The sequence below is a fragment of the Lycium ferocissimum genome, chromosome 4 (genome assembly GCF_029784015.1).
Source record: "Lycium ferocissimum isolate CSIRO_LF1 chromosome 4, AGI_CSIRO_Lferr_CH_V1, whole genome shotgun sequence".
NCBI lineage: Eukaryota > Viridiplantae > Streptophyta > Magnoliopsida > Solanales > Solanaceae > Lycium > Lycium ferocissimum.
This window is the reverse complement of record NC_081345.1, coordinates 39011310-39035250: the sequence shown is the minus strand read 5'-3', so window position 1 is coordinate 39035250 and position 23941 is coordinate 39011310. Positions and strand designations below refer to the sequence as shown.

The following is a 23941-nucleotide window of genomic DNA, read 5'->3' as shown; positions in this document are numbered from 1 at the left end:
AAACAAACAAATAAATTTAAAAATTGGTAAGAGTTGGGTGGATTGGCCTATAATCCATTGTTTAGCCACTTTGTCCCTGCAATTTCAGTCCAATTAATCTTTGGACGGATTAACGATCTACTCCTTTATTAATTTGGCCACAACCCGTCCATTTGATACCTAAAAATCAACAAACAACATCTCAAGCTAATAAAGCAACACAAGTTATATGATTTTTTATATTAATTTCACTTTATATCTTACATACCTTTTCAATACTAAATATTTAAAGTTAATAGGATTATTCGACCCGTCCATTTGATACCCAAAAACCATCAAACATCTCAAGCTAATAAAGTAACATAAGTTATACGATTTTTTATATTAATTTCACTTTATATCTTACATACCTTTTCAATACTGAATATTTAAAGCTAATAGAATTACTTGACCATTTTTATGAGAATATGAAGTATTTTGGCGGTGCATGACGAGCAGTATTTTCAATTCAATACTTCGCGAATAGTCAAAGTATCCTATTTGAGAATTGATGTAGAAGAAAGAATAGGATGAATGAAGAATAAAACCCGTTTTTTTTTTTTTTTTTTCTTCTTTTCGATACATTGGAGAAACTAAAGAAATCACTTAGTATGTTCGTGAGCAACATGACTTAGTCCTTCGTTCGCAACAAAATTTGTGCACTTGTTTGCCTCCGCCCAGATTTGCGTGATAGTAGTGCTGTTCACTTCCAACAGATATTACAATCTTCAATAATGACCCTAAGAGAATGAAATTGTACGTCATCTTATAATTACACGATCATCACCAATAAGACCCACTCGTCTAACATTCTGATCTTGGGCCTGTATGCAGCACGTATACATGCTTACTTGGGCTTATTATCTCGAGCTCGTAGCTTTCATTGGGCTTGGAGTTGGAATTTAGATGGATTAGGACTAGAAGATATGGAAACATGCATTGGACTCAGCCCAGGACCATCACTATTAAGACTGTCCAATACACACTGTCCACTACTGGAAAATTTTGATGGGCAAAAAACATATATGTGCATAGTAAGATGATATATTTACAGAACATGACGATATTTTTCAGTTTACAAAATATATCAATAGACTTGTTACAAAATCTATACGAATTAGGTAAATTAAAAAGAAGCAAATAAAACACATTAAATAAGGTAAGGAAATTGTTTTACTTATTTTATCCTCTTTTCTCTCTCCATTCAAAATTTAGAGATATAGTTTCTTGATTTTCTCCAACTTTTGCTTCCTTATTTCATCCACTTTTCTCTCCTCATTCAAAATTAAGAGATATTGTTATCTAATTTTCTCTAACTTTTACTCAAAAGCCCATTATAATCGGCAATTTTTATGTAAAAAGTTCATACACCAAAAAACATATGTGTATAATTTTCGTATGAAATATGTATAACTGTATAGATTCTTATAATTTTTATATATGAAATATGTATAAAAATTGTAGGTGTATTTTGATTATTATAAAGTACATATAAATTGTATAAAATCTACTCAAAGTATGTATAAATTTTGAGAAAAATATGTATAATAAACTTGTAATTGATACAAACCAGATTCCATACAAAGTGCATACACTAGAAATAAAGATATATTAATTTTTGTATGCAATATCTATAAATGTATAAATTCGTTATAATTTCTACGTATGAAATATGTATAAAAGTTGTATGTACATTGTGACTATGATAAAGTACATATAAATTGTATAAAATTTGATCAAAGTATGCATAGATTATGAGAAAGTATATATGTATAATAAGTTTTCTAATTGATACAAACCAAATTCCATCCACATTTCATACACATATCAGTTTTCAACATTTTTAAGACTAATTGATATCGAATTTGTTCGCATTTCATACACATTGTGCCGCATATATCTAAAAAATGACATATAGCAAACTCCATACACATTTCATACATATATTAGTTTTCAACATTTTTTAAAACTACAGTTTATATAATTTATACAGATTTCAAAACACACAATGATCATATATATCTCAAAACGATACAAATCAATTTTTATATACAATTAATACACAAGTTAGTAATCAAAAATACTTTGTAATATTGGTTTGAAAATTTATACTAGGAGAGAAGATGGATTTTAGGTATGAAAATGGTGTCTATCATAGAGGGAGAGAGAGAGAAAAAAAAATATTTTTAAAAAGAAGAAGAAGTTGAATGGTAACTATCCTATAATTAAGTCCACATTTAAAATCAGATTTTCTTTTTTAAATAAAACTTAAAATCGTGGGTATCTCATTAAGCCCAAATCTGGTATACTTATTGATATATTTTATAAATAAGAAAAAGTATCCTTATGTTTTATAATATAGAGTCTTAAATAGGTATTATTAGGTCATTGGCCTTCAAACGCCTTGGTCTTAATTTTTGTCTCTCATATTTGTGGTTTTTATTTGTCCCTTTTACTCATTTAATGAAAATATCTAAACCTACCTCGCTCGGCATATGCTCTGTAATATTTATCTTTAGTAGCTGAATTCTTGCTTCACTCGGCATAAGTCCTGTGCATGTAGAGTTTGAAAGTTTTGTTGTGTCCGGCATAACTTTGTGATATAATCTAAACTATGCCAAGTGAAATTTAAAGTTATGTCACTCGAAAAGTGTTAAAGAAATCACAAATTTGAGGGATAAAAATTAAAGACCACCCGAAATAGGAGCATTTGTGCGAATGAACCTATATTAAAGACTTGAAAGTGATCAGTGAACCATACAACCCGAGTTGTTGGAATTGGGTTATAATTCTAGCTAAAATTTTCTAGTCTAGTTGCTTTTAGAGGGTCCACGCATTCTTTAGCTTACACAATTGATTTGACTGTTGGTTCATGTACATGTCTTGATCTTTTTTTCTTCCCGGTTTAAACACATCAGTCAGAACTGAAAGCGAAATATATATCTGCATAATCTCCTTTTCTTTATGTCAATCAACTATAATAATAGTGATCCAACTATAGAAGCTTCTGCTTGACTAGAGAGAGGGATTCAGAATTAAAATTTTATGAGTTTAATATTTGAATTTTAAGCATTGAACTACTTTTCTTTTTTGAGTTATGAGGTCAAACATCTATTTGTTGCAAGTTAATGAATTTTTACACAAATTATCTTTCTAATTGAAAGTATAGAGTTCAGGTGAACCCGCAGCCACACAGCAGCATTCGCCCCTACTTGAGCTGACTTATCGTGAAGATGTTGAGTGATTTACTGGAATGGCTTTAGATGGATGATCTTGAACTTTTAATCTTACTTTGCCTATGTGCAAACTTTCAAGGTCAACAAGTTTTGCCTTTGGTCATAAAGGTTTGCTCATGGAAAAAACGGGGATCGAATGTTCAAGATTACCCATTTTCAGGGTCACTGGATGTAATTATATTTGTCCAAACTCCTAAAAATTGTTTGCTTTGAGAAACGCTTTTGTTAGAATAATTTTTTCAAAAAAGTATTTTCCGGAATGTTACAGTTAGTATTTTAGAAACATGTTAGTAAAGAAGGTTAGAAAGAGGGCGGAGGGTGAGGGGATGTTAATCATTCATAGTTGAAAGGAAAATTTAATTTTTAAAGCAGAGTTAAAGGATATAAATAATTTTTGCACATTTTTATTTCTGATGAAGTTGCAAAATATGCGCGCATTCATTTTTTAACCCAAAATTCATTTACTTCAGCCATTGTCCAGTGTATTCCTTAGTATCTTTTTTGCTAATACTTCTTTAAAACCTTACTTATTTTTGTACTTTTATGTGGTTGTTTTATTGGATGTCTTATGTTATAGAATTGTTTTTGGACATACTTGGTTACAAGGCACAAGGTCAATGAGCATCTGATATCTGAATCAGCAGCTACGCACAAATACACGTTATTGTGAACATATAAATGATTCAGATTCTAAAATTATTTGTCAGGTATATGGATTTAATATATATTGGTCATGGTTGTTACTTGTTAGTTTCAGCCGTTTGAGAACGAAATAAAATTATACCTCTTTTTAATTTCTTAATTCCATTGTTGTACTATATATGCTTGTTTAGGATAAAGAGGAATCAGACTCTTATAATGTAATAATTATATTTAATTGTTTTATTTGAAGGTTTTCAGTAATTGTCGGGTGATTTATTCTAATTGCTGTGCTAATCATGTTACTTATTTAGAACAGTGATGCTCATCCTTCTTATCTTCATTCTTTTCCTCGGACATTTTCTAAAACACAATTCCATTGACACTCTTCAGTAGATGCACCGTTTTGCAAAAAGAAAGATCAGTTTATATGTAAAATATATATTTTTAAAAATAAATCTTTATATATATATACACTGCGTCGAGATGACTACGCACTACATTTCATACCGAACTTATAACCCAAAATTATGATAATAGACCCAAGGACAGCGCTAATGCCGCAAGGCAATCGGAAAATTACATCATTTGTATAAAGTTAAAATTAATTTTTATGTATTATATATAAATATTGAATCTTCTTAGTGAAAGTTTTGCCTCTGTACTGAAAGACCAAAATTACTTATGCAAACTTATGCGTAAGCCATTGCTAATACATGTTCCCCTACGTGGGTTTCTAGATGATCTAAAGGAGATTTCAGAGAATTGTCTTTATGCTAATAAATCTGAAATCATAGATATAAGAATCCATATTCCAATTAATGAATAATATATTAGGTGATGGGATTAATTCTCTTGCCCACTTTCGTCTAATTGAAAAATGAGAAGGGGTGGATTACAGAATGCCCACATGCATCTAACTTTTAAGGTTTGATTCTGTGGGGTATTCCTATTTTTGCATCCCACTTTAATTTGCCCTACCAAAGTCTTCATCACTAAGCAAAACAAACATTTTCTTGATTTTGATGTTCCCAAAATTATGGCTTGATTTGAACGCTCATCGCTATTTTCTTGCTTTTGATATCCCCAAAATCAATATTAATTTCTTTAGGCCCTTTTTATTCTTTTTAATAAAGGAATTTTTATTGAATTTTTGTTTCAATTCAATGAATTAAATATAGGATAAAAGTAGCTACGAATGAATACAACTGAATTGAATACAACCGAACTGAATACAACGAATTGAATACAACCAAATTGATACAGCGGAATACACCCTATGAATTAGTAGCTACGAGCCTTAATTAGCTCAACTATAGCTACGACTTGTTAGGAGCGTCCAAATTATCGTTGTTTATGTAATTATAGCTCGTCAATAATTAACAGTACCACTTAACCACTAATAAATGAAAGAAATAGCGTGTACTTCTTCAACTTTACTAAGTATTTTATATCAATTTTAGTACTATGTGAGGCTTTTATTCGGAAATTTTCAATTTCTTAGATTATTAGCGACTAAAAAGATAATTGATATATTTTCTTAATACAAATAATGCATCTTATTGATTGAAGCCGTTGTCTATCCAAGTTCCATAACAAAAACAAATTAATGAGATTTGAGATGGATTCGGTCGGTAAACATAATTTAAGATGTTTCTCTGCATGAAGTCTACTAGATAAAAATAATCTAAAATAATTGAATAAATAAACACCAAGTTATATACTTTGGACATGATTGGGATGATGAAATTCGTATTATCAGTGAATATCAATCAAAAATGATAACTGAGTTACTCGAGAAAAACTTAATGAAGCTCATAATCTTGCACTACCCTCACGAAGCAGTTTTTATATTTTTAGCCGTTATTAGACTATCGAAAAATTGATTACTTTTGCCAAGATTGATCTGTAAATAACGCAAGAAAAAGTTAAAAGAAGAACTCATGGTTTTTCTAGTTTCTAATATTTTTGGAATCGCCATGTCTACACATTATACAACCTTTTTTTTGGGGGGGTTCACCTTGTGTCCCGTACTCGTTTTGGGCCTCGACTAATCTACATTTGCACTGCTTAAGGGCCTATTGAAGGGGAAATTACTCTCTCCAGAATTTTTTCCATTCACATGGTTAACCTGATCCTTAGTGGCCTGTGGTGCACATTATACGACATACTTACACAAGCATTCATGTTAAAATAACAAGTTTAGTTGAGGTTCTAAAATAAAGGGAAATTCTGTACTATAAAAAATTATAACTAAGGGAATCCACGTCATGAAACACATTTTTAGTTTTGATTCTTCTCAATATACAAAGTTAAAACCATCACCATCATCTTCAGCATAACCAACTTTACAAAAGTGGAATCTTTTTGGTTCTTTTTTGGAGTTTAAGAGCTCTGTCTGTGATTGACATATATTATATTTACATACATGTGTATGTCAAGTTTGTGTGTTGCATTTGCATACATGTGCCTCTATTGTTCCCTTCTCTTAACCTTCTACTATTTCTTCCTTTTTTTCCCAACTTGTTCAAATTTATATCAGCCAAAAAAGCTGTAGAGCTTTTTTTTTTTTTTTTGTTACCATCTCTAAGAACCAATAAAACAGGTTGTTTTCATCACATACTAGTGGCTTCTCAGATTTTTAATGACAAATTAGAGCAAAGATATTGTAGTCACTTCATATACAGGTATGTTATTGTCTTTTGCTTTATCTAAATGGCAATCTTTTTAGGTGTAAAGCATTAAAGAGGAAGGATAAGACAATTGGAATAATTAGCTATATAGTGCAAAACTAAAAGATAGCAGATTTTCAGTTTCCTCTTATGGTGGCTACTGTATAATGAATGATCTCCTTAGTATAGAAAAAACATAGTTAAGATTTTTTTCTCAGCTAATTCATACTTTTCCTTTCCTTCTCCTCGCTACTGTAAAAGTGTTGAGTTCTTTTTTCACACTGGCGCAGATGATTTCCCCTAACGCACTAATTCTTTCAAGTACAGGCACCATTCGCCTGAATTTCTTGAAAGACGACATCTATATAAGTAGTATTCAAGAAAAGGTAGCAGGGCATTGATATCTACCAAAACCTGAACTGGAAGGTGGGAATGAAATTCAAGTTTATATCTTTTGAAGAATCCAGCAGTGTGTTTCAGAATCTTTCTTGGTGTTGAAAGATGTTATTGCTGATTTGGGTATTTGAGGGAAAAAAGAAGAGGCTTTTGGTTAAAGATTAGCATTAAGTGAAAAAGTTATTTTTTTGGAGCAATTGAATAAGATGGAGGCATCCATGCCCCCGAAGACGATGAAGAAACAACTAACAGGGAAACGCGAGGACACCGTCTTGCATTCACTGGCTAGAGCTGGAAATCTAGTTGAAATAAGAGAGATTATCGATAACAAAGGGGAGGAAGCATTGACAGAGATGTTGATAAAGCAAAATTCGGCTGGAGAGACCCCTTTGTATGTTGCAGCAGAATATGGTTATTATGAGTTAGTTAAAGAGATGATTAAGTACTATGATCTTGTTGCTGCTGGAATCAAAGCTAGGAACGGATTTGATGCGTTGCACATTGCTGCTAAACAAGGGGATTTAGGTATGTTGATGGTAGTGTAAACATCTCCATTTGCTCTACTCTCTAGACTCTGGTTCTGGTTTAATGGTTACTTTAGATGAATTTTTTGTTTTGCTAATGTTGCAGATGTGGTGAAGGTACTAATGCTAGCACATCCCGAGCTCTCAATGACTGTTGATGTTGCAAATACAACAGCTTTGCATAGCGCAGCAAACCAAGGGCATATTCAGGTGGTGAATTATCTATTAGAGGCAGAGAGTAGTTTGGCAACTATTGCTAGAAGTAATGGGAAAACAGCCCTTCATTCTGCTGCTAGAAATGGACGTGTGCAAGTAGTAAAGGCCCTTTTGAATAAGGAGCCAGGGATTGCGAACCGGATGGATAAAAAAGGGCAGACTGCACTTCACATGGCCGTCAAAGGACAAAATCTTGAGGTTGTAGAGGAGTTGATTAGAAAAGATGCAAACTTGATAAATAGCGTTGACACGAAGGGAAATACAGCATTGCACATTGCAGCCCGGAAAGGAAGGGCTCAGGTATGCTGCTAGGTTTTCTTGTTCAGATTCTCTGGAGTTTTGTTTATTGACTTTGTATCTCACTTCTATATACTGATAGGGTAGACCTTTTTACACTATACTGGTCGTGTAGAAAATATAACTATGATAACCATCCAAAAAAACTGAGATTTGTAAGCCGAAAGTTAAGGCAGGTAACCTGCACGCTAAGATACACTGTAAGTTGTAAAACAACATTACACTAAGTAGTAGTATGGTTGGTAGGATGGGATAGCTAATCCCGCAATTTTAGTAGAAATGGTGGGGTAAATTAATCCCGCATTTTATCCCAGGATTATTTTATCCCACCAACCAAACGACCCCTTACTGTATGTAGGTGACAAAACTAGCTTGAAAACATGACCTGCCCAACCCGCCAAGTTTGAGTAGTAAATGGTTGGACCATGGTTCTGAAATCATCTCATATTTGCTTTGACATATGCAGATTGTTAAGTTGCTGCTTGGGCAGAACCAGACGGATACTAAAGCTGTCAATAGATCAAAGGAAACAGCCCTCGACACTGCAGAAAAAATGGGACAGGTCAATATTGCAGCCATCCTACAGGAAGCCGGTGTACAAAGCGCCCGAGCCATCAAGCCCCAGACTACAAATCCAAGAAGAGAGTTGAAACAAACAGTTAGTGACATAAAACACGAAGTGCACTATCAAATGGAACATACGCGACAGACAAGAAAACGCATACATGGCATTGCCAAACGCATTGACAAAATGCACGCTGAAGGCCTTAACAATGCCATCAATTCCACCACTGTCGTAGCTGTGCTCATCGCGACAGTTGCTTTTGCAGCGATTTTCTCTGTTCCAGGCCAGTATATCGAGTATCCCGAAGATGTCCCTCCAGGTCATTCACTTGGAGAAGCAAATATAGCTCCAAGTCCCTCATTCCTAATTTTCTTCGTATTCGACTCTGTTGCCCTTTTTATCTCTCTTGCAGTTGTGATTGTTCAGACATCTATCGTGGTGACCGAAAGCAAAGCAAAGAAGCAAATGATGGCAATCATAAACAAGCTTATGTGGTTAGCATGTGTGATGATTTCAGTGTCTTTTTTGGCACTGTCTTATGTTGTGGTTGGCAAAAATGAGAAGTGGCTGGCTATTGTAGTGACTATTATAGGAACAGTTATATTAGTTACAACACTAGGTACCATGTGTTATTGGGTCATAATGCATAGGATAGAATCCTCGAACAAGAGGAACATCCGGAAGAACTCTATGGCCAGCAGGTCCTTATCTTGGTCAGCCTCAGTTGTCTCTGATTCAGATGTTCTAAACAATGAATACAAGAAAATGTATGCTATATAAAATAACTAACAAAAATAGCATCCTTGTAGATCCTACCCCAAATTGTATTTTTTTTTTTTTTTTGTCTTGTGAGATAATAGATCCTTGGCTTTACCTTCATGTGCATACTCTTGAATTAAAGGTAATTGCTCTACATCATGAAAGTTCTGGTCAATCTTTCTTCACTAAGGTGACAGCCACCAGGTGATTATAATTGTTCACTTCTGGATTCGATCTGGCTCCTAGCAATTTACACCAAATCAATAGATGCATAACATGTGTTTCGCACAAAAAACAAAATCAATTTACCATGGTTAGTGATACACGTTCTCACCTCATTTTATCACTTAACCAAGAAAAGTTCATATGATTTGGTGTAAACATGAGCATAGGTAAGTATTTTCCGGAATAAGTAGGTAGGAGATTATAGGCTCTTACCATGAAAAAAACGTATCCACACCAAGTATTTACACCAAAAAAAAAAAAAAATAGATGCAAGCCATTTGTTTAATATATACACACTTACAACTCACCGTGGTTGAGTAATATGTATTCTCACTTCAATTTAATGTTTGATCTAAGTGGAAACACTTGCCCCTCGTGTCTAATCAGACAGAATAAATGAATAAAGGCCTCCTTACAGGCACCAGCCATCTGGCATGTTCTCTCTAGATTCCACAAATAATTTCTACTACAGTTAAGAGATGGATTTTGCTGTTATGAATCTCTTCCCTGATCTTGAGGTAAAGAAGGTAAGCAGCAGGCGAATGTTACGAACTTAAATAGCCAAGGGCCAATCAACCACTAACTACTTTACAATACAAAGCAACAAGAACAGTTTTGAGGCAGAGAAATTATGAGGATATTTACTTACAATTCTGAAGAACGGCATTATGGATAACATGGCTTTATTCCTTCATAATTGGTCAACTATAGAGCTTATAAGGTTTTGTGCGGGCTCTGGGCTGTAAGAGTGATAAAGTACATTAACCTGTAACTTCCTTTTTTCCCTGTCGGAATGTAACAGGATGAGGTTGGGCGGTTGAAGAATAAGCAAGGGTTCACATTAAGCTAGCAAGGCTTTCAACAAGTCACTTATATTTCTATAATCATCTCAAAAACGGCATTTCCCACCAACAAAAGTTTAGCTGACAGGAAAAATGAGAGAACTGTACTGATAATCTTTTTCGTTTTGACTTGCAGCATCTAAAAATACAAGGGGTAAATCAACAACTGAGAAAACATTACAGCAACAATGGCCGGCTGCCAAAAAGCCCAATTGAGCTGAAAACTACAGGTAAGAACTAGCTGGATCCTAGAAAATGGGATTATGTGAAAAATGTACAACTGTAAGCTGAATATAATCGTCAGTGCTGAGGTAGAACAGGTCTTTTTTCCAACATTTCGTAGTGGAGTACGAAATTATCCTGCATTGGATTTGCAGAGAAATCAGAAGACTAGAACCTCAATTCCTACAATTAACATAAACTAAAAAAATGTAAAATGCAATCCATACCTTGCGGATTGTCTCCCATGTGTTTGGATCAAAACAAATATAAGATCCTCTCTCATAGGCATTGGTCTTGACAAGAGGCTCCATGTTGGCAACCCTCATAAACCACAACCGATGTTCTCTGTGGTAAAACCAGCCCCGGTTATACCTGTATGAAATGATGCGAAAATGTTATCAAATAGATACAACTAAGAATAAATGCAAGCCAAATAGGTTAATTATGTAGTATGCGGTATCCCAAGAAGCAATCAAAAGCTAAATGCTATCAGGTACTACAGTAGAATGAACGAGTTCCCTGTAAAACCATTTTTTTGTACAAAAGAAAGGACATACAATTCATTAGCAGCATATAATTGCGCTTCATCCTTTGGCATGCTGCAAAGAACAACAGATTGAGTTATTTCTAGATTCAAATTTTCTGGCCAAGACCACTGGAATTGCTTATCAGAGCGAGACTTGCCTGTAGAAAATGTAAAACAAGGTGTCTAACTGAAACTTGGAAAAGTATGCTTGCTGCAGCCAATACAAAACGCATCACTAGATTTAAAAGAAAAGGTAAAAAAGATGAAGATAAACAAGAATATAGAGGTCACTCACATTCAGAGGAGGTGGATGCTTGGCATAATAACATTGAGGTACAGTAAATTCTGGATCACCCTTGGCAGGCTCATCAGACCACGGGGAACCAAACATCTTGTGCAAATTTTCGGCAGAGTTCAAGTTCAATCCAAGAGTTGTTAGATCGATTCCAAGTGCAAGAGAGGTCAGATCCGGATCGCTCATTCTTATTACACTTAACAAACCAAGCATACCAAAAGGGTCAGGAGCACCTTGAGCCTGCATGGATTTCATGCCCTGATCCCTGTATGGCGGACCTGAAGCGGACATTTGCTGCAGCCGAAATTGGGATTGATTCTGATGTTGCTGATACTGCTGGATAAGCTGATCATATGAGCCAATACCAGAAACAGTACTTGGAGAATTAAGAGGCCGTAAGCCGATACCAGGTGATCCACCAGACTGAATCAAAAGGAGCAAAAAGCGAGTAAAGTATCACCTAAAGCTGTATGAACATGGCCCTTGTAGCCGCTACAAATTATGCATGAGAAAAGCTTCTTCACCATAATACTAACAAAAACTCTTAGCTTTCCATGTCATAACAAAACTTAGTAATGCTTAAAAGCAAATGGCTCTTCTGGTAAAACCAAATTTCTGTCTTTGGAATCAGCCAATGTCCACAAGTACTCAGAAACAAAGGTATACCAATCTCAACTCTACCCCCAACCCCACCAAAACAAGAATAAGTAAAACAAAAAAACAAAAAAAACCTCAAATAGAAACAGAGGAAGGGGAAACAAGTCTTCAAAATTTTATTAGAAAATCGACTGCAAAGGAGGGCCTCAATCATCTCTTTATGTGGAGTGAATGTGATCCATACTTCACCTCCATAACCCCACACCACACCACCCCCAAATATAAAGAGAAGACAAACAGATAAAAACAAAACGAGTAAAAGCAAAAACAAAATGTATAAAGGTAATGCACCTGTTGGTGATAACTGGAGTGTGATGACGGGAAGACATCTGAACCATGTAAATGTAGTGGATCCTGGTTGTTTACATTTGAAAAAGAGAGACCACTATTACTCCCCGATGAGGCATGTTGCTGCTGCTGCTGTTGTGAGCGAAGCGATGAGTATGTTCCTCCCAAGTTAAAACCACCAGATCTGCCCATCTGTGCATTAAATAATGAGAGATAGGTGGCAGAGTCATGAGGTTAAAGCATTCACTATTAATCACAACATTAAAAAAAGAATCCAGTATTTCAGAAATTTGTGTTTACAGAGAAGTGCTGCTGCTGCATCATAGAAATAGTATTATCATGAAGTTGTTCTTTCTGGTGAAGATCCATAGCATAATCAGCATTGCCACCTAAGCAAGCATGAGAGTAATCCCATTTAGTAGATTCCTAACATGAAAAAGTTACATTGTCTCTTTTTCTTTCTCTTTCTAGTCTTCTCTCTAGTTATACATAAAGCAAGATCAAAACAAGAAACAGACAAACAAGCTCAGACCTGGAAACAACTAAAGATTAAAGCCCCATAAGCATGCTCAAACCATAATTCCTAGCCCTCCCAGGGGAAAAGAGAGCTATAACCCAGATAAATCCCAGGACTAGGAAGCAAGTTTAGTTTGTGGGGTGCACTACCAACCTCATACTAGGAATTGAGAATGTGCATCCACTAACACTATGTTTAAAAAACAATCAGATCCTTTGCGATGAAAAACAAAATGAGATTCCTTTGCGATGAAAAAAAATGAAGAAAATGAAAGAACTCTCACAGAGGTATGCAAACTAGTACTTTCACCTCCCCTCGGTTATTTCCTAACAAAACAGGGGAATGACACATATAAGACTATTTCCCTCCATCCCACCTTTCCTTTTTCTGACACAACCAACCCCACCCCCTCCCCCCCGCCCCCGCCCCCGCCCCCGCCCCCGCCCACCCCAAACAAATTGCCACACCAAAGTCATACGGGAGGAGTGGGTTGTCAACTAACTTAAGAAAACATGAGAAGAGATTTTTGCATGCATATAATCACCTTTAAATCCTGGCAAGGCCGGAAAATCTTCATTTTGAATGCTGAATTCCTGATTTTGTTGAGCAATTTGTTTTCGCAATGAACCTGAGGTTGTTCCTTCCTCAGTATCCTCAATGAATAATTAAATAAAATCATTTCTGCAGAATATCAGGAAGGAAAGGCACTTTGATTACCCAATTGTCCTTGAGGCCCTCCAGCAGAACTAGGTCGGCTGCTTAGCTGAGGGAAATCGTTGATATCAAATGGAGATCCATCATTTGAATTCACATCATTCAGCATTCCCATGGAACTAAGGTTGCCGACCGCTTGAACATGATTCTGAGATAGCGGACCACCAGCAGTAGGATATGAATTACCTAACATTGACATTACCTGCGGAGAGGCTGAAACCAGATGGTAACATTAGCACAGAAGACAGATCGACCTACCACATAATATAACATGGTGCCTAGTTCACCGCAAAACCAACAAATAACAACTTTATGCAGAATTAATGGCAAAAGCAGCTTAAAGTAAGTTTCATCAAAGTGAATTTACATAATCAAATTAAACAGAATCAAATAATAATATGTCTCAAAAACACTGATGAAGTCCTAGAAAGGTTTTCAACTTGAGGTCTATGGTGGGGGATAACAAACTCATCAAATGGGGAGCAGAAAACCAACTCAACACTCAAATAGCCAATAGCTTTATAAGGAGGTCAATGAAGAACCAAGTAGAAATGATAAAAAATTAAAACTAGCTTAATGCGAAAATCAGATTTACTTGAAACTACTCTTGTTAGGGCTATAAGAAAAAGAAGAAAAAGATTAGGCTAAAGGCATAAGCGGCCCCCTCAATTTTTCATCGTTCACTGTCACCTTATCTAAGACTTGTTCCTATTGAACATTAAACTACTCAAAAAGTGTAGCTATTAGACACTTTTTGTTAACATGGCATGGTGTATGTGATACACCCAACACCAGCGCATGAAAGCCACTTTTTAGCTTCTCTCTCTCTTTTTTTTTTTTTTAAATCTTTTCTTCTTTATTCTCATTATGTCACCCCCTTCCTCCACCCTCCACCACCTTCTGCCATCACCGCGGCCAATGCCACCACCACTGTAATCACCACTTTTTTCATCTTCTTCGGATCTGAAAATCACCACCACCATTGTCTCCTGCTTTTTCTTTAAATCTAACAACCGCCATTATTGCGACCTTATTTGCCAGAAGAAATGGAGACCGCCACATTGCCACCACTCTCTTTCTCTCCCTCTCTTCCTCTCTTCTGCCCGAAAAATTTAGATTTAAAATCCAAAAAATAGATCTACAACCAAAAAGGAACTAGATCTAAAGAACCAAAAAAAAAAAAAAAAAAAAAAAAAAAAAGAAAGAAGAAGCATGGGTTTAGGGACGACCGGCGGGTGGGGCTGGGATCTGATGGTAGGAGGGGGAGGGGTTTGGGTGGGTGGGGCTAGGATTTAGAAAATAGGTTTTTAAATTTTTATTTTGCTAAAATGTAGTTTTTCTTTTCCTCATAATTCATTATTATCATTATTTATTTTTTGAAACTGGTAGCTTTTATTCATTATTATCATCATTTTAAACCCAAAATACCACATGTCGTCAGTTCATTCGTCACTTACACACTTCATATATTTGTCTGATTATCAAAAGGTGTTTAATAGGTAAACTTTTTGAGTAGTTTAAACTATCAATAAGAACAAGTCTTAAATAAGGTGTCAAAGTGAAAGATGCGGCAAGTTTAGGGGGCCCGCTTATGAATTTAGCCAAAAAGTTAATAGGACTATCTCCCTCAGAATTTAGTTAATGGCAGATAAACCACCTAGCTTCTGTAATATACAATCGTATATGGATTCCCTCAGTTTTTTTAATCCAAATGAAGGAATTATCCTCCGCGGTTTTTCACTTGAGGTACATAAGCCTATAAACATAACCTCCTCAGTGAAAATGTAGATTGTAGATTAACAATCCATATGTACCTGATTTAGCATATCAACATAAATACGCCCATATTTCAAGTTAAAGCTACATAAAAGCTTGAATTCATATATTTCAGGAAACAGACCAAAAGAAGATACGCAAAGAAGATTATTAAATGTCTATAATTAATATTAGGTACTTCATCCAAGAAAGAAAAAAACTAGCTAAGCCTCTATCAAGTATGAAAATAACGTCAGAGAACGTTTTGGATACGAAAAACTGAGAACAGACAGCACGATGAACAGAACTAGCAAAACTAGAAGAAGAGAAACTATCAACATGTCAGGTTAGTTTACCTTGCTGCAGAACGCCACCCATTAGCCTATTAGATCCTTGAACATTTAAATTTCCAGAACCAGTGTTCGCACTCAAATTTAGTCGAGAAGCAAGACCAGGCATAGACAATCCTGCACCAGAGTTGATGCTTCTCCCAATGTTACCTCCACCAACTATATTTCCAACTGAGTTTGACATCCTTGGACCTGCATTTCCCAAAATTGGGGACATCCCAAGGCCTTGAACAGAACTTCGATTACCAATTGCTGCAGAGGTTGGAAGAATCCCAGGAATAGAACCCCCAACACCATTAGTGTTATTATTATATCCCAGGTTACCAACAACACTCATACCACCTCTACTTGACATGCCAGAATGACCAAGAGAACTTCCCTGGGATATCTGGAACAGAGATAGGCAACGTAATGATATTCTAGAGTTTCTGAGTGCTGTGTGAATAAAGAATGAGAAGGGAAAAATTGATGCAGGTAAAGTTCGGAAACTAATTCTAATCGATGCTTGAAATGGTTTCAACAAATATTAGTAGTATATCTCTCAAGAGCTTTTCTAAAATCTACATTTCCAAAATCAAATTACAACCATTTCACAAAATCAAATCTTCTTTCCCATTTTTCAAAAAGCATTTGCTCCACCATCTCAAACTATGTTTTCACCAAGTGCAGGAGAGAGAGACCAAACCAAGAAAATATCAACATTACCATCTAAGATTGACTTATTCTGTTATTTTTCCATTACATAGGTAATGTACTAAACAAAAAAGAAATAGAAATACACAAACCTGTGAAAGCGCTACTGGAATATTATTTGATGCAAAACGTCCACCAGAGAGGCTATTCCCGGATTGTTGGACCCCACTTGAAGGGGCATTATTTATTGCAGTGTTTCTTGACCCAAGTGTACCCGGCATGCTAGGAACATTGAAACTCCCATGAATGTTATGAAGGCCCTGAATACTACCTGTGAGGAAGAAGTTTTCTAGTACACTTCCTTCAAAAATCAGAAAGTAATGACAACACAGAAAACAACTCACCAGAGTGATGATAAAGAGGGGAGGCCGCACCAGATTGAGGAGAGAAAGATGAAGGAAATGAGCGTCCGGTGTTGTCGGGAAGATTTGAAGCTGACCCGTTTAGAGATGACTACAACCATACCAGGAAAAAATTGAGTGTGGACCACTAAATATTAGAGCAGTCAGCAGTACCCATTTCATGCATCAACGCAGTGTTATCAAAAGCTAAAAGCACCAAAAAAGCTCTAAGGTCCATTTGGGGCTTTAAGCTCAAATCGCAAATAAAGTGTTGGCTTTAATGAAAAAAGGCGCAAATGGATAAAAATACAAAATATATGTGTTTAGTTCAAGACTAATAATTGTAAGCATGAATAACAGATACATGGAAAAAGAAATTGAAAAACAATTACGATAAAGTGAAATATCAATTGTATAGTGTCGCCTCTTCATGAGACGCTCATTGGCAATTAGAAGTATGTCTTAGAGCCTTGATGACAACACCTGAAGAGCACATTAAGCGAGGCGAAGCGTTTGAGCCTCGCTTCAGGGCTTAAGCGCGATTTAAGCGCGCCTTTGACAACACTGCATCAACAAGACATCTAAAACTGACGTGAACAAGAATATATAATTCATCAGTCAAAAAGAAACAAATCATACATGGAAGTTTTCAATACTCTTCTGGCGCAAGATGTTGGTTTCTTTGGAGGGAAGATATTCTAGGAAAACAAGAGCTGTCTAAATTGGGCATATATATTACTTTAACCAACGTGTAAATCGGAACTGCATTACTGACGTATCACAAAAATAAAATGTTAGGGGATCCATCAATATCAGATCACCTGTTTTGATAAAAACACAGCCACAAAAGGTAATCTACATTTTGGAAGTTCCAATGACTAGCTCAGCACCTAAGCCTCTTCTGGTGAACCTAGGGGAAAATAGCATGACACTTCATATTGCTCCTTTACCAAACAATTAATGTCAATTTTCTCCACAGTGATACTTATGCATTTCTCGAACTGCATTTGGTAATAGCAAAGTTTCGCTCATTAGTTCATTTTAGATGAAAGAATTTAATGTTTAGTTTCCATACTCCACAAATATGGCTAAACGAGGTAACTAAGTCTAAATTCTGGAAATGTATGTATACTTTGTTCCAAAGGAAACTAGAAGAAATAACACGACACTCTATTCTTTACCAAATAGTTGATGTTAGTTTATTCTGCAAAGATACTTATATCTTTGTTCTACATCAAAGTTTCCATTCAAAAATTGATAAACGGGCAGCCTGATCCATTAAGCTCCCACTATGCGCAGGATTTGGGAAAGGGTCAAACCATATTAGATCTATGTAAGCATCCTTACCTCGCGTTTCAACAAAAATGCCGGATTTCCTCAAAAAATTTATGTTGGATGAAAAAGGCTATGCTCCTCAAATAGGATTAAATAAGATAACTAAAATAAGTTTGGAGAAGATACGAGTAACTCAGTTTGAAGGATCTGGAATGACCGCCAGATCTTTACTGATTTTTATTGTGGAGGCCTAAATGGACATATGAGTAGATATAGTGACATATCCAACCGAGCATATTAAAATGTCGTTATGACACTAGGAATGAAAGAAAGAATACTTCAGAGTTTGTATCACCTTTAGTTTTAGCTAACTCCTAGTGTAACGAGAGGGAATCACACGTGATAACATTTTCTTTTGTGACAAGGTAAATGTGAGAACATTTAAAAGTGAGGTCACTATAAATAAATTTCGTTCATATCAAAAGAAATGACATGGACAAACCGAAAATTCAATAGTGGACACTAAAAGCACAAACTAACATTTATGGACAAACTATTGAAGGACTGAATACAGGACTAAAAGCTGATGTATTGGAAGGAAATGTCAACTTGCATTGAGAAAGTAACAAATGAAGTTCGAGGTGTGTAAAAAGCAGCATCATGACCACAAAAATCTGGTGGTAGAGTGAGGAGATACAAAGAACTATCAAAGCACAACGGGACTATAGGAACTTACCGACAGCAAAGAATCCTTTAAAGAATATAAGAGAGTTAACAAAGAAGCTGATATGGTTATTCTTTTTTGTTTGAGAAGGTAAAGAAGCTAATATGGTTATTAGCGAAGCTCAAGGAAAGAACTTAGAATATAAGTTAACACGATCCAGAGAGAAGGGATAAAAACTTGAACAAGGTTAAATGTACTAAAATAATTCCCAATAAGTCTGGATAAGAGATAGTGAGACCAGAAGATACTATTCTGATCGACTGCTCAACATAAATTACGAGGATTACTTTAAAGTATAACCTCAACTAGTATGGGATTGAAGCATAATTATAGTTTTTGTACGAAAGAATGATCTAGTACTGTTAACAATACCATCATTAAAGTAATGAACATAGAATGAAGTTAACCAACTATATAAACAAAAGTAAATATAATTAATAGCACCAACAAAATTTTCACCCTCACAGTGACATAGAAATAACTCTGAACACCTAAGTGATAAGGTTGATAGACATGAGCAACATGTTCTTCCAGAAAGAGGAAAATGATAAATAGAACCCAACCGAAAAAGCAATAAATACAAGAAAGGAACACGAGTATCAAATACAATGAACTGTGTGTAGAAAGATGAATACATTGAGTAACCCCGACATTGAAGAAATGTCAAGAGGTCATGCACAATATTTTCCTTGTCGTACAGAAGCTTCCTTTTCCTTTTTCTTCAGAAAGGTTTTGGGAGAATATTTTGAAGCCTTTCCAATGTGTAATTACTGATTATCTGAAAAGCAATGTCAACGGAATAGGCAGTCAAAAAATATTATAATCTTTACCATCAAAACTATTGAAAGAAGAATTCATCGTAACGTATTAAAAGAGGAGAGGGGGGGGGGGGAAGGGACCAAAAACCTTGAGACAAGCTGAGACATCCACCAAGCACATACATACATACCATAAACAAGCAAATTATAGCACATACGATGTAAACTAGTGCTAGCAAATGGACAGGTTGGGTTTATTTGGTGAAAACGTGCTGAAAAAAATGGGGTACAACCCAACCCACCCATATTCTTTTGACAAAGAAGGGCAGTTACGAGTCCTAACCCCCATATTTAATGCAGCTCAACCACTGTAATTAACGGTTCTGGTCAAAACGGGTTTGACTGATTTATATAGGTGTGAGAAAAAGCCGTTCATGTTTTATACATAATTTACAATAAATAGTTAAAATGGAACTTAGATTGTAAAATACTCACACATTCTACTGGATTTCCCTCAAAAGTCTGGTTAGCTCAAACTCTTTTCCAATATTCAGGAATTTTCATTTAGCCATCTTAAAGATCTTTGCATTTCATACAAGAGAAAGAACATATCAGCACAAAAGAACAATGGAGCATCACCTCTGCCTTAAAATAGTTCATTCATCCTTAGAACAAAACTCTAGAACAACTGATATATTGAACACAATTACAAGAGCTCAATTTCACCTTGAAGATCTTTTCGATTCATACAAGAGAAGAAGATGTCAGTGCATAAGAGCAGTGGAGTATCATCTCTACCCTAAAATAGTTTGTTGTTATAATAAAACTCTACAACAATTGATAAATCGAACACAATCACACGAGCTCAATTTCACTAATGTTGAAGCAAAGAGAAAGAGAAACTAAACAAAAAGGGAAGTCATTTAAAAGGTACAACTCAATTAAGTTTTAAAACATTTAGTATGACGATTTTCCGTCTCTTTTGGCTCAAGTATAAAAGGAAAGGTAGTATATTATGGTGATGCCATACAAATAGAATTATGAGTAAGCTAAAAAATGTTCACATTAATATAAATTAAATTCTCAGATTCTTCATTTTTCACATGTTTTCTGGTGTGCAACAAAGCGCAGTAACATAATCTACTTCACAATTAGGAAGCACCCAGTAGGTACCTAAATTGCTCTATTTCCATTTTTAATTAGACTGAATATCCGGATCAAGGCATTAACTCAAGAAGTGTCCACCATTAACTGTGCGCACCCGAAGGGTAGCGACTGCGGGTTCCCATGTCATCAAAAAAAAAAAAAAAAATTATGTGCATTTACTCTTTGGCTCCAACAGAAGAAACTCCATGAAGATTTTATCCTTATCTGAGGCAATCATAGAAAGTTGCTTGAGATACTTGAACACGTTAATCGAAATAGCAAGGTCTCAATTCCAGCCTCAAAGAAGACGTAAATTCAACACTAGCAATAGAAGTCCAGGCTTTAGGTGGGTTCTTTAATACACTCTCCTTTATACTTCAATGCACATCATTTTTTTACTTCATCAGAGAATCCAAAGCAGTGCAAGCGTAACATGTGATTTTATCCAGTGAGCAGTTGACCATTTTTAACAAATTTCAAATCCGTATACGATCCATTTTATAACATGTTGAACCTATACTTATATAATAGACAAGTTGGACGCGGTTTTACTATGGGGGGCAGAGCAGGTCAAATAATTATGGGTTAAAATTGGCAGCACTAGTGCAAACCAGTAATATACGAGAAAAATTTGAAAAAAGCTACCATCACCATCCACAATGTCATACTAAAATTTCAAAACTTACAAAAAGAATTTGAATAATTTGTAGTCTTTATCGCCATCGAACAACCAAATAAGTAACTTTTACACTCCTTTTTCCCATCCAATACTACAGATGAAAAGAAAAAGCTTCAGGCAATTTGCTCAAATTAAATTAAAACAAGCAAACATATCAACATCAATCAAATTACCAGTCTTCCACTCTCATAAAACTAAGTACCTAAAACCTAATCCCTAAGCAAAAAAAAAAAAAAAAAAAAATCAGCATGTAAAACATTACATATACAGGTTACTAAATTCAAACCCTAGCATTTATCTAAATATACAAATCAACAGTTGTATATACGAATTCAACTGAGAATCACAAATAAATTAACAAAGAAAGAGATAACTGAAAGGGAAAAAATGTTGTTAACGAAGAAAGAAGTATTACCAGAGTAAAGATCTGTGAGAAGATTGTAGTGATGCTGGATGGTGATGAGAAGTCGAGTGACAAAGATCGAACAAAATAGAAAACTGAAGTAAAAAGACCCGAAAGACACCCAAAACTCTTAAAAAACTGTAGTTTGCCCCCCAAGTCTCAACACTCTGGCGATTGGGGAAGAGACGCGTAGGATTGATTGACGTAATCTTTCTTGTCCCATTTTGCCCCTTGCTAGTTGGCGCGTGCTCAAAATACAAATAACCAGCCCATTGTTTTTGTTTTCTGGTCAAAACCTTGTTTTCCTTTTAACATAATGAATAGATAGACTAAATTTAGTTGAAAGATTATTATCTAAATCATATTATGTAATCTGAAAATAATATAGTAAAAATTTAGAGTAGTAACTGTATACGTTTGTTAGAGGTGATCTTCACCTCCCCTTTTTTGTTTCATTTATTTGAAGGTATATAATATAGTGAAAATCTAGACTCGAAAGCATACGCTTGTTAGAGGTGATTTCTGCCTCTCCTTTTTCGTTACATTTAAAGTGTAATAATATAGTGAAAACCTGAAATCGAAAGCATACACTTGTTAGAAGTGATCTCCGCCTCCCCTTTTCTGTTTCGTTTACAATATAGTGGTGAGTCAAAAATAAATCTTATGTCGGGCTCTTCTTTAAGCATGGTGAAAAGTGAGTATATGGATAAACCAATTAATTATGTTATCTTTAATTGTATTGTTAATGTGAATTTAATATTATATGTCTAGTTTTTTATTTCTATTACGTATTACGTAATAATTTTAAACTGAACGTAGATTTTGCACGAAGCCGAATTTAAAGAATTTACTTTTCACGTAATAAACATGAAAAATGTAGCAGAAGATTCATTCAACAACAATAATTTATAGGAACAAGCAACACACAATGTTTATATCTACTCCCTACGTCTCAATTATGTGATATAGTTTGATTAGACATAAAGTTTAAGAAAAAAAGAAGACTTTTGAAATTTATGGTCTAAAACAAGTCATAGATATTTGTGTGACTGTAAATTATTTTATTAAGGGTAAACGGGGAAGTTTTAAGTTAGATTCTTTCTAAATATAAAAATGTATCATTCTTTTCGGGACATACTAAAAATGAAAGTATATCACGTAAACTGGAAAAGAGGGAGTATTTACTAACACATATCATCTGTCTTGTGCCAATGATGGATGATCTTTGATATCGAAAAATAACTAAAACAAACGATATTGAAAACTAACTCAAACTAGAAAAACGTCCATACTCGCTAGGGGTGTACAAAGAAAACTGAGAAATGGCACCAAACCGATAATTCAAGTCAAATCGAGAAAAAAAATCCGACTAGTAGTTTGGTTTGACTTGGTTTGGTCTTGGAAAAAAAAAAAAAAAAGCCCGACTATAATTTTTGGTTTGATTTGGTTTTAACTAAAAAAGTCAAACCGGATCAATCAAACCCGACATTACGTGTATACAATTTTAAAAATATTTTATACATAAAACATTTATTTGTAATGTAATTTATAAATATTTTTTTTCCATTGTTTTAACATATTATTTCAAGTTTTGACTTAAAATTTTGAATGATCCAATAAGTTTTATAGCCCACAAATGTTAGTAACTCAAATGAAGCTCAAATCAAAACCAGATTGATACCAATGCTAACAAAGGAAATTATGTTATAACACTAAGATAACAATAATGTTGGATATCTATTCTTAGTTTTGCATTGGTTTAAATAGTGAAAATACATAAATTTTATTTATTTTTAATATTTAGTCATGTAATTAATATTTGCTAGCCGTATTTATTTTAGCATGACTTAGTATTTTTAGATTATGATCATTTCCATTATGGCTTAGCGATTACATTATTTTTTTTTGAATATTTTAGTACAATGCCATCACTCATTTCACATTTTGTGTTATTTTCTTAACAAACACCTTAATTAGATAGATGTATCTCACTAGGACTAAAGAAATATTTGAAGTACAAGTTATATGTCTTGTATGAAGACTTTACCCGAAAAAACCCGAAGTTGAATAACCAGACTTTTGTTAGTTTGGTTTGATTTATAAATTTAAAAACCCACACAATTGGTTTAGTTTGGTATCTAAAAAAATCCGAACCAACCCGACTCATGTACAACCCTAATACTCGCTAAATGACCGCTTCTTTTAGCAA

At 34.8% G+C, this 23941-nt stretch overlaps 2 protein-coding genes and 1 non-coding gene across 4 annotated transcripts; 2 read left to right on the top strand and 1 right to left on the bottom strand.

Moving 5' to 3' along the window:
* Positions 1–6659: 6659 nt before the first annotated feature.
* Positions 6660–9497, top strand: LOC132052819 (ankyrin repeat-containing protein At5g02620). The gene is made up of 3 exons (XM_059444506.1): positions 6660–7486; positions 7592–8001; positions 8465–9497. Exons 1-3 carry the CDS (start codon positions 7168–7170, stop codon positions 9341–9343), a joined length of 1608 nt encoding a protein of 535 aa, XP_059300489.1. The 5' UTR covers positions 6660–7167; the 3' UTR covers positions 9344–9497.
* Positions 9498–10388: 891 nt separating this feature from the next.
* Positions 10389–22026, bottom strand: LOC132052818 (probable NOT transcription complex subunit VIP2). Of its 2 annotated transcripts, none has more exons than XM_059444504.1 (14): positions 21745–22026; positions 19382–19524; positions 16751–16859; positions 16499–16677; positions 15720–16101; positions 13612–13821; positions 13439–13522; positions 12678–12766; positions 12381–12569; positions 11433–11855; positions 11296–11348; positions 11169–11210; positions 10839–10983; positions 10389–10749 (listed from the first exon to the last, which is right to left on the bottom strand). In XM_059444504.1, exons 2-14 carry the CDS (start codon positions 19397–19399, stop codon positions 10690–10692), a joined length of 1983 nt encoding a protein of 660 aa, XP_059300487.1. In that variant the 5' UTR covers positions 19400–19524; positions 21745–22026; the 3' UTR covers positions 10389–10689. The 2 variants fall into 2 exon arrangements, with proteins under 2 accessions (XP_059300487.1, XP_059300488.1); XM_059444505.1 differs by lacking the exon at positions 21745–22026 and adding an exon at positions 21337–21357.
* On the top strand, positions 16751–16831 carry LOC132055053 (small nucleolar RNA snoR35). The gene has a single exon (XR_009414516.1). It is a non-coding gene; the product is annotated as a small nucleolar RNA snoR35 (small nucleolar RNA).
* Positions 22027–23941: the final 1915 nt, after the last annotated feature.